At 35.4% G+C, this 12,244-nt stretch overlaps 1 protein-coding gene across 2 annotated transcripts in view; it reads right to left on the reverse strand.

Annotated features, from left to right (window-relative positions):
• Positions 1–12,244, reverse strand: part of mdga2.S (MAM domain containing glycosylphosphatidylinositol anchor 2 S homeolog) — a 326,548-nt gene that overhangs the window by 132,996 nt on the left and 181,308 nt on the right. Inside the window, exon 4 of one of the 2 annotated variants that reach the window (XM_041574780.1) lies at positions 9,744–9,940. In XM_041574780.1, coding sequence (XP_041430714.1) covers positions 9,744–9,940 — 197 coding nt within the window. Of the gene's footprint in view, positions 1–9,731; positions 9,941–12,244 lie in introns of both variants that reach the window. The other variant, XM_041574779.1, reaches the window with a different exon arrangement.

Here is a 12,244-nt window from a genome sequence, read left to right on the forward strand (position 1 = left end):
TCCAACTGGGCAGTATCTCTCATAAATATCTTTATTATCGGGGTCAAAACAGTTACGCAGCAGTGACACCTTCTGGCAACCTCCGGTGTCGGCCAGAACACACTGCACGGGGACACTGCCCACTGTATAGTTTAGGTGCCATATGTTAGCAAATGTAGGGGGGGAAGGAGGGTACCCCCAAAAAAAATTTCTATCTTTTTCACCCTTAAAAAAGTAAAAGACGCCAGCGTTTTTTGAGATTTAGAAAAAATTTCAACTTGTTTTTAAGCAAGACCTTTCTACTCTATTGCACTTCGCCTGGTCTGAGCTGGCGAAGGTAAGTCTGGCGCAAGAGGTAACGTTCAGTAAAATGCACAAGTTAGTGGATTTTGGGCAATTTCATTCTTGCGTTAGAGAATTTGTTTTGGCCATAGCCTAATAAAATGAGTTGGATGCTGTAGAATGCTGAATTTTGTGGAATTTGAAACTGATTCTGAATAATTTATTGTGTGTAATTATAGGTCAACCATCAGAATGGCAGATTTCTGACAATTTTGGAAAACTGTTTAATCAACAAAACATATTTTGGCAATGTGTTTCTCTGGGCCATATGCCTTGTGTTTCTTGTTATGAAGCAGGGATGCTGAAAACAGTAATTTTTCCAATATATTTTGTACATTAATTTTACTCTTTTTTTAACAAATTAACTTTAAATAGAACCATAATTTGTGGTTATCTACTATAGCTAACTTTTTCTTTTTAAAGTGCTTTTAACTTTGGATTTCATATTTTAAACAAAGCAAATGTTTTAAATGAATTATTCCTTAGGCAAACAGGAATGAATGGCAATATAAGATAAAAACCTTTCAAATTAAGCATTACACATTTCAAAACTTTTGCTCCATTTTTACACATTGCTTAATGTATTACATTATTCTATTATTCTTTCCAATTTGCCACTGAAACAAAAATATATAAATAGTGCTATTTCCTATGCAAAGTCTACCCTTGAGCCTCAGAAGACACGGCAGTTAAGTGTTACAATGAAGAATCTTTGGGAACTCAAAAAATAATTTCTTAAATCTGCAGTCAAGACTGCGTTATTTATAACTGTACTTTAAATTAGATTATTTACTTTTTTGTTGCAGGTATTTTAGGTTACTTTGTAATGGAAAGTCTCCAGAGATACTCTGAAGAGTGGACGTGATTATTGTCTAGACATGTTTAAAATAAAAAGAAATACTACAGAATGAAAGTAGACATACCATCTGCTATAGTTCTTCTGTACTCCTTGCTGTTCTTTTTTGACTCACCTGTCTTTACTGCCTATGCCACCTCTACTTACTGCTATAAAGGATTTGTAAAGGAAGTGTTAAAATCTGGCATTAACAAATAGGCACAATCTATCAGTGAGGTTTAATTGAATTGGATTTAAAGTCAATTACTGCTATCACAGATGATGACGGCATTTTCCCACCAGGTCTATCTTTAACATTTATGATAGAAATCTTTGTGGAAAAAAATGTTCTGCTTTCTCACCTAGAATTGTCAATGGACTTCATTTAACTTACTGTAAAGTAAATATTTGGATTGCAAATTATTTATAAAACACAAATTGTTCCTATTTAATACAATTTATAAAATATATAGATACGATTCTTTATTTTTCGTTTTTCTTTGTTGCATTCTGTATCGTGTTGCCTGAGTTTACATAATGCAGACTATTTACAAGCTGTCTCTAGGAGGTGCATGATACAATACCTTACTCTTGCAAAGCCCCCGTTGATTATTTACTGTCAAGGGTTTTGCATTGCTTAACAACACATTTTATTTCAGCATATAAGAACTGAATCCAAGACGAGAAACCCAAATGACAGTAATAAAAGAGCTAAATAAGAATGTATAAGTACATTCTCAAAAGTAAGTGGAATCTAAAAATGAAAGAACACAGGACCTTTCATTTAATTATTTTGTGTTCTGCTTCAAGTAAATTTTTATAAAATGGCAAAAGGATGTTTCTTTCATTTTCCCCATTCGTTTGCTTCTGCATTTTAACAAACTTTCTTTCAATAGTTACTCAAATTGTATGACATTTTAACTGTTGGTGCCCCTGTAAAGTCCGCAATATCTGCTCTCAACACACAACACACAAAGGGGGTTACTTATCTGAATTTATCTCAATATTTCTAAGTTAGAAATCCGAGCAACTCTGATTGCCTGAATGAACCTTATTTATGAAGAAAAAAACCTGAAAAAATAGGGTCAGGCAAACTTCTGAGCTTTCCCCAAAAACTCAGAATTATTCTGAGTTTTGCTCAAAAACTACGATTTTCATGTTTTCTGAGTTTTTTTGCACAGAAACCACAAACTCAGATATGGATATCGGTAGGGACACTAGAACCTTCCCCATTGACTTATACAGGACCTCGAGAGCTTTTAGATGCCGGGGTTTCAGATTCAGAGTTTTTAGACTACCGGACTTAAATAAATCTCCAAAAATTCAACACACATTCATCAAGTTCAACCTTTTAACTCTATTTTAACCTGCCTAGCTGCTAGTTGATCCAGTGGAAGGCAAAAAGACCCCCATTTGAAGCCTCTCCTATTTGCCTCAGAGGGGGAAAAATTCCTTCTTGACTCCAAAATAGCAATCAGACTAGTCCCTGGATCAACTTGTACTATGAGCTATCTTTCATAACTCTGTATTCTCTCACTTGCTAAAAAGCCATCCAACCCCTTCTTAAAGCCATCTAATGTATCAATCTTTATGACTGATTCAGGGAGAGAATTCCACATTTTCACAGTTCTTACTGTAAAAAACCCCTTCATAGTATTTAAGCGGATCCTCCTTTCTTCTAATAGGAATAGGTGACCTCACGTCAGCTGGAAAGAACTACTGGTAAATAAAGCATTAGAGAGATTTTTTTATGATCCCCTTATATATTTATACATAGTTATCATATCAACCCTTAAGCAACTCTTCTACAGTGTGAACAACCCCATCCTCATAGCTAGTGATGGGCGAATTTGCGCCGTTTCGCTTCGCCGAAAAATTTGCCCGTTTTTTTACACCAGTGCCCGTTTTCGGGGCGCCAGCGTCCTGTTTTTTTTTTCGTCACCGGCGAAAAATTTGCGAATTTGAGCCTGGCGAATAAATTCCCCCATCACTACTCATAGCTAAGATTTTCCATTCCTTTTACCAGCTTAATTGCCCTTCTCTGTACCTTCTTTAATTCAATAATGTCCTGTTATTGGTCACTGGAGACCAAAACTGTATAGCACATTCTAGATGGGGCCTTACCAGTGCTCTATACAGGGGAAGAATGACCTCCTCCTCTTGTTAATCAATGCCACTTTTAATACAACTCAAGCCCTTATTTGCCCTTGATGCTGCTGACTGGCATTGCTTGCTACAGCCAAGTTTAATAGCTATAATGACTCTAAGGTCCTTTTCTATTATGAATTTGCCTAGTGCAGTCCTATTAAGGGTATAAGTGGCTTGGCTATTTTTGCATCCCAGGTGCATGACTTTATATTTATCAACATTGAATATCATTTGCCACTTAGCAGCTCAAGATCCTGTTGCAAGGATGCCGCATAATGGATGGAATTTATTGGGCTGGATAGTTTTGTGTCATCTGCAAACACTGATCCTTAGAATGCAAACCCCAAACCCCTGAGGGACCCCACTAAGAACCTTACTCCAAGCATAGAATGTACTATTAACAACCACACTCTGACCCGATCCTGTAGCCAGTTTCCTATCCATGTGCAAACAACATTAAGCCCAATTTTTAGAAAGCAGTCGTTTGTTGGGCACGGTATCAAATGCTTTGACAAAATCGAAATAGATCCAAATAGAATGCTCCCCTACCGTCTAGCATCTTACTTACCTCATCATAAAACGCTATCAAATTTGCCTGACATAACCTATCCTTCATAAAGCCATGCTGATTGTTATTGCCATTCACTAGGACAACATTTTCCCACCACAGACTTACTGACCTATAATTGCCAGTAATCCCTTTTGAAATATTGGAAAGACCAGCTTTTCTCCAATCCATAGGTACCAAACCAGATGAAATTGAATCTGAGAAAATCCGGGGGCCAGTCTAAAACAGAACTATGTTCTTTTAGAACCTAGGGGTGCATGGCATCTGGCCTTGGTGTCTTGTTTACATTAATTTTTATTAAAGCTTTATTAATAATATCCTGAGTCAGCTACTGACTAGATTAAGTTTAGCCAACAGTGCAGCTATGAAATGAGCCTGGAAACTCTGACTCCTCTGTTGTATTTACTGTTACCATACCGCTACCATTATTTAAAGGAGCAACACTCTCAACCCGCATCTTTTTTACTATTAATATACTTAAAACAAATGTTGGGGGTTAGTCTTAGCCTCAGCCGCAATGTGCTCCTCATTTCCTAACTTTTCCTTCCGGATTGCTGTTTTACAACATTTATTATAGTGTTTATATTCATTAAACAACAACTACAACAGACTTGTAGTTTTTAAATGCATTTCTCTTTTTTCCTATTAATTTCTTTCCTTCTATATAAATCCACATAAGGTGATTCTTAGAGCTTTTATATTTAATCCTTAGGGAATAAATTGAGAACAGTAATGATTTAATATCATTTTAAATGTCAACCATTTCTGTTCTGTGTTTTTAGCTAAAAACATAATGTCTCAATCTATGCTCTGAAGGGCAGCCCTCAAGGCACTAAAATTAGCTTTCCTGAAATTCATGGTTTTTGTTGCCCAGTGTATAATTTTTTTTCCACCAGACATTAAATTATATCAAATTATGGTTACTATTACCAAGGGTTCAATTACTTGCACATTTGCTATACGTTCTGGGTTATTAGAGATCACTAGATCCAATATAGCATTTTTTATTGTTGGCTCCTCAACAACTTATGTCATAAAATTGTCTTGCAGCAGGTTTATAAATGTGTTCCCATTAACTGACCTGGCAGGACTGTTGCTCCAGTAGATATCTGGGTAATTAAAATTGCCCATTATCATTACTTTCCCAAAACTAGCAGCCTTTTCTTTTTGCAATTGGAGCTTAGCCTCCTCCTCTTCACTTACATTAGGGGGGTTATAGCATCTCCTACAATTAATTTGCTGGTCTCTTTATAATCAGTGAAGAGCATAAGACTTCCCTCCTCTCATTTTCGAACCCCAACTCCTCCTTTATATTACCTTTTAAATCCTTACTAACAAACAGACATACCCCTCCTTATTTTCTATTGCCTCTGTCCCTCCAAAACAAAGTATAGCCTCTGATATTAACTGTCCAGTCATGAGACTCATTCAGCCATGTTTCAGTCACACCAATCACATGATATTTTCCATCCAGCACCAGCACCTCAGCTCTCCCATGTTACCAGTCAGACTCCTTGAATTTGCAAACATACATTTAATTCTGGTACCATACTGAACATATGATATGTGGTCCTCTCTTTCCTTAACAGTTCCCCCAAATAAATCTCCTTCCCCATTTTCCTTTCCCACTACCTCATCTAATCTGTCTTCTACAGAATCCTTTACTGAACCATTTACTGAACTTTATTTGACAGTTGGATGTTCTGAGTAGACATCATTTTGCTAGAACAGGAAAGATGTTTTCTAGAATCCAGGACACAAGAGGGAGAATACTGTAATTTTTAATTACAGAATAGTCACTTTTAAAAAATTGTTATACATTTTTCATGGAAAAAAACACAAAATCACAGTCATCCATTCATTTTCAATGAGGCTGAAAACCTGGAATGGTTAAATAAACTGGGAAATAAACAAATAAAGCTGTTAGAGATAATTCTCTTTCACTTCTATAAAAACTCAGTTGCTTTTACTTGCAGAGCCTTTTATGGTGACTTTTCACATTTTCTTTCTCTGTGATAAATCTTGACTATTAGTTTATTGTATCCTATTATCATTTAATTTTCTTTTTTTATAGGATGTGTTATCATTAAATATTGATTAACAGTAATTCAACAATATACTAAGAAGCTAAAAGGGGAGAGGAGGACCTCTCACATTCAAGAATTACACTTGACATAAAAGTATTCCTTTCACATGTTTATATGGCCAAATGAACCTTCTGATTAAAATCGGACATTTATTGACAACAAATCGTTGTCCCATAGAATCAAATTCATGTGAGGAGCATTCAAGATTCTATTTTATCATCTAAATAATTTATCTTTATGCTCCATATGTTGCAGTCAAATTTACTTAATTACATTTTAGTACTGATGTTTTTCAGTCATTGTAATCCTCTTACATGTCTCAAGTTACTTCTAAAATGAAATATCTCAAGGGGTGGTTTCCAGGCTGTTGCAGCTGTGTGCTTTTCAGCTCAGCAGAAGAAATGCTTAGGATTGTCCTACTAGTGTATGGGCTAGACAGTCATCACTCGGAAATATAGTAGCATTCACAGTGTTTTTTCTACCTGCATGTCAAGTTGGAAATAGCATGTGAAGCAATTGCCCTAAGGATTTGAGTGGTGAAAAGATTCCTTTTCCTGCCTAACACCTAGGGACTGTTGATCCCTTGAGCATCATCTTCAAGTAAACTGACTGCAGAAAACAGTTCAGGAGCAAACTCGTTTCTTCTGCCACCAATTTACCTATAGATCCAAAGGAAATTGGTCCATTAGTATTGTATTTCTTGTGATTTTTTTACCACATGTCATTTAACCATTTCAGCCAAGTTCACAAGTTTTCTTTAACCAAAATGTATAAAGGCGCAAAGGGCATAATAAGCATAAAATAGAATAAATAGAATTGGACAGTGTCTGTAAAACACAAAGCAGTGTTTTGATGCAAGGTTTATATAAATGTAAGTAGAAACATTCTACATTTAGAGGTTTCTTTATGTTAACTTTATATACATGAACTGTATATGATATTAAGTACATAAAAACATAACAGAATATATGTGATTTTCATGTAAATTGCTTTACTTTTGACTTTACCTGATCAAAATTTCATTTACACATAAGCTGCTGCTCTGTAAAGGAGTTATTCTGCTAGTTTAATTGTGGTGTTGAAAAATCTACATTTAATAGAAACAGGGGAAATTATTTTCTTACATCTATGTGCTTTGGGAGTCTACATTCACTGCCTCCAGGCATTTAAGAAGGAAATTCTTATTTTGCTAGACCAGAAGCAGACATTAAACAACACCCATGGGTGGCCCTAAAGTGTCTGAAACAAAGGCATTAGTCTCAAGTTAATTGGAAATGTTAATTCTATGATCCCTGGTTAGTGCTGCTAAACTGAGCAATTCCTGGTTTAAGAAATGTTTTTTAAAAACAGATACATCAAACTATTAGCAATATGTTTCAAGGTTGCAGAAAGTTCTTCTGAGGAAAGGAAATTTGTAGTACTTCTGAATCACTGAAGTAGTGCAGATGAAGAAGTAAACTCTTATGGATACTTTTAAGTAAACTTGGCATTTACTTGATTTTGTCCATTTCTCTCCTATTTTAATTGTAATATGTCCCAAGAGAGGTCCTATTATTTCATCAAATGAAAATAAACTTTGAACAATTCAGTTCAATGATTTAAATTTCTATCTAGCAATAGTTGAAGAGGACTTCAGGGCATCACCTTTTTTACAAAACCTGTGACATGTTACACAGAGGCCTAAAAACTGGTAAAACTACAGAAAGTAAAACAGCTTCATAGAGAGATAGGTAATAGAGATGAACAGGTTTTTTCACCTGATGCAGATTTACTCTAAAATTGGTGCTTCACCAAAAATTTGGTGAATCTGTGGTAGACTTTACTGTTTGTTTGGATACCACAAAATTGAGGGTTGTTTTGTATGCTTTTGGTTACATTTTGATGAAATTATGTGACCTTAATTTTTCCAATATTTTGGGAAGTTTTCAGCAAAGCAAAATGAGTCAATTTCGCTCATCACTAATAGATATTATTCTAGTATTGTATGCATTGCATATTAAACACAATCTCACACAAACAAAATGCAGTCTGAAATACAATGAATCCCATTTATATTTTGATCGGGAAAAATGTTTTTCTCAAGAAAAAAACCAAATGTTTGATAAATCTGCCCCTACTTTGTGTACATAGTCAATATCTGATAACATACATGAGTTTTTTACATAACCACACACAAAATAAAATGGATAATGTATCTTTCTAGCACTCCACTCATAACTGAGATTCCAGTAACTGAAATGTTTGCCAGCAGTATCTCTTATGTATTTAGCTAGCAGACAAATACTGACTAACAAAATGACAATGCTGTGGTGATATTAATATACAGAAAAGTAATACAAGTCTTTTTTCCACTTCTGGTTTTTATGATATTGTATTCCATTTTCCACTGACTAAATTATTGGTAATAAGGTGAGGAGGGAGCACAACAAACATTTTGCATACAAGGAAAAGGAACTATACCCTTTACCAGGGGTCTCCAAAAATTCAGTAAACAAGGACTCTGCAGAACTCTACTCCTGAGTGATGAAAACAATTCCTAATTGCTCATGTCAGAAATAAGGGGATGTTTCTAACCAGCTACTGTATTTAATTGAGTAACCAGACAATCCCGAATGTAAACAATGTAATTTTGCAGCATATTTGTTTCTTCTGCTAATTTAATTCTTGAACCAAACATTAGTAATATGGTCAATGTTATACTAATATAAAGTAAAATTATTTTTTGTTTTGCATATACATCATGATGTTATGGCCCTTGGCCTCACCAAAAATTCTGTGTGTTCTTCAGTCATTTCAAAAGCACAAGCATAGGTGGTTCTTCTTCTTCTTCTTCTTCTTCTTCTTATTATTATTATTAATCCTACTACTACTAATAATAATTATAATAAACTTTTTTTCGGTAAATCCACTAAGAAATTATTTACATCTAATTGTATATACAAACTGTTCTTTGAGAGGACTGTTATCATATCAAATTCTCTGTGTCCTTCAGTCATTACAAAAGCACAAACAAAGGTGGTTCTTATTATTCTTAACAGGGTCGGACTGGGGGGCCCGAGGCCCACCGGGGCTACCAATCTCAGGACACACTGCGCCTGTGCGATGAAGTGCACGCGCTCTGTGTGACTGCGTGTATGCGGAAGTGTGCATGCACAATATGTTCTTCAGGCCTCGGGCCCCTCTTCAGGTTGTTCATGGCAGGAAGAGGAACCACAGGATGCGGATCTGGGCCGGTGGGGCCCACAAGAGTGGGGGCCCATCAGGTTTTTCTCTGTGTCTCGCCTGCCCATTCCGACCCTGATTATTAATTAATACTACCACTAACAATAATAAAATAAACTTTTTATTTGTAAATCCACAGTTCTTTAAAAAAGTAAGCAATTATTTATATCTAATTGTATATACAAACTGTTCTTTGAGAGGACTGTTATCATGTAATGGAACACATAGATTTTAGTTTCTCCAATGGCCTTTTTACTGTTTATACTTCAGTAAAAGGGAAAAGCTTTTCTTTCAACTCTGGTAGTCTGTTCCCAGTTTACAATGTACTATTATTTTGTTTGTTCTCTTTTCATCATATTCATTTGATTCATTTGTTATACCTTAGTTTTTATTGCTGCTAAGGATCTTTCAACACATATTACTGCAAACATCAGTATTGCAACAAACATGGGCTTCCATCAACTACTGACTCCCCCTCTATATGAAGATAAGAGCAAGAATACAGAAATTAAGGCTTAACAAACACAATAGGTAAAAGAACTATCGATACCTTAATTCCTACCTGGGTGAAGAATGGCTCATAAATTTCTACTCCTTTATCAGATCCCTGAAGCAGTACCTCTTCACCACGTTTCCAGCTGTATCGAACTGGTGGGTTGGAGTTAGCAATACATCGTAAGAAAACAGTTCTTTCATAATAAAATTGTTCTTTTGCTTCCCCAATACTTTGATGCACAGTCACAATGGGATCATCTAGATCTGAAAAGACAAGAACAAAAACAAAATTATAGAATATCAGACAAACTGCACTGTTTGCACATTATAAGAATCTTGCTGATACACAAAATAAAAATCCTTGTGGGATTTTTGAAAAAAATGATACTTCACAATCCATTTTTTGGTTGAAAAGTAGAACTTTGGGACAGTTTCAGCATTTATACACAGTTGTAGTGAGCTATCAAGCTGACTGGAGACAATATTATAAAATTGCAGAAGAAAAAGACTATTTTAAATCTAAAGCGAGTATAAAAATATACAGTTATTTGTACATTTTTTGCCATGTTTTGTCATGAAAAAGACATCCATAGACCCCAATAAGTGAAAAAAATGGTCAATGGGCGTCCGAATAATTTTGATGTGTGACAATTTTTATGAATTTTTCACCGACGAAGTGTACGGCGCATTTATTCGCTCATCACTAATTCTGACAAACTGAGACATTGATCACTGAACCTTGACCCTGGCAGGACAACAAATTAAATAATTTGGAATCCTTCTAACGTCCTCTATTCAGAATTTAGTAAATCTGCCCACTGGTGTTTTAATTTCACAGTAACATAAAAAATGAAAGCATTTTAATCAATGAATAAATTATTTAGGGGCAAATTCATCAAGGGTCGAATATCGAGGGTTAATTAACCCTCGATATTCGACTGGGAATGAAAATCCTTCGTCTTCGAATATCGAAGTTGAAGGAACGTACGATCGAACGTACGATCGAAGGAATAATCGTTTGAACGATTCCAAGGATTTCAATCCAACGATCGAAGGATTATCCTTTGACCAAAAACTTAGCCAAGCCTATGGGGACCTTCCCCATAGGCTAACATTGGGTTCGGTAGCCTATGGGTGGTGAACTAGGGGGTCTAAGTTTTTTCTTAAAGAGACAGTACTTTCGACTATTGAATGATCGAATAGTCCAACGATTTTTAGTTCTAATCATTCGATTCGAAGTCGTAGTCGAAGGTCAAAGTAGCCCATTCGATGGTCAAAGTAGCCAAAAAAACACTTCAAAATTCGAAGTTTTTTTACTTCGAATCCTTCACTCGAAGTTAATGAATTGGCCATCTAGTGTTGCCCTGTACTAGTAAAACTGTTGTGTTTGCTACAAAAACACTACTATATTTAATGTAAACAAGCTTCTGTGTAGCCATGGGGGCAGCCATTCAAGCACAGTATCCACAGTAGATAATAGATACCCACTGCTGAACCCATTGTATACTGCAGAGCTTATCTGTTATCTGCTGTATATCCTGAGCCTTTTCTCCTTTTTCAGCTTTGAATGGCCGCCCCCCTTGGCTACACGGAAGCTTGTTTATATAAATGAAAGTATAGTTTCTGAAGCAAACACAGAACTTTTACAAGTGCAGGACAACAGTACTGTACATTATATTTTAATTAATTTAAAACACTTTCATTTTTTGGTGTTAACATGTTACTCCTTTTTTTATTGCGTACTGTACAATGTGTTGGTTCTATGGCTTTAAACAGCTTTTAGTCAATGGCAAATATCTTCAAAAAGTCATACAAAGCAATATGAAATGGAATTTGATTTTAAGATAAATTATCTTTCTCAGAAGAGCTCTTAACCATAAATCTTTGTATTGGTGCTGATTTTACTACATTTGTCCACTTGCAGCTTTGCAAGTCCAGAGTTGCCAGAGGGATGCCTTTGCTATCATGTGATTATGTTTTGAACTTAGCACTTAGAGATCTTGACCTTTGTCATATCGTGAATAAGTCGAAGGGTTTTCAGGTTTCCAGTAAAACAGCATTTTGCCATAATTAGAATGTGTTTCTTTTATTAAGCTTATATCCCAGCTTGCATTCCTGGAATTTATACTGTTAGGGAAGTGTTGCAAGATCATCTTGTGCTACATGGATAAATATGTGACATAACTTGATAATCTGAAATGAATCTTATATTATACAGAAGAGGAACCTTAAGAAAAATAATCATATGTGACAATGAATCCATTATGAATTCCATGTTATGAACTGTAATGTAATGGACTGTAAAGCGTCCTCCGGAATGTTGTAATGCTTGTCGTCCACTATTGTTTAGAGCAACAGAGGCATATCTATTATGTGGCCTTGCTATTCCATTAAATCATGTTTCCAGCTCAGTGGTAGCATTCTCCATTCATTCATATGGGACTACTTCAGAACTGATTTAGACTATTAGCAGACTTAATGGTCCTATATAGATTGTGAAACTGGATGAATTAAAATTAAATGCCATTTTTAAGCAATTTGCTGTGATTTTTCCAAGTTTAACACGTT

This window comes from Xenopus laevis, chromosome 8S, assembly GCF_017654675.1.
Source record: "Xenopus laevis strain J_2021 chromosome 8S, Xenopus_laevis_v10.1, whole genome shotgun sequence".
Classification (NCBI taxonomy): domain Eukaryota; kingdom Metazoa; phylum Chordata; class Amphibia; order Anura; family Pipidae; genus Xenopus; species Xenopus laevis.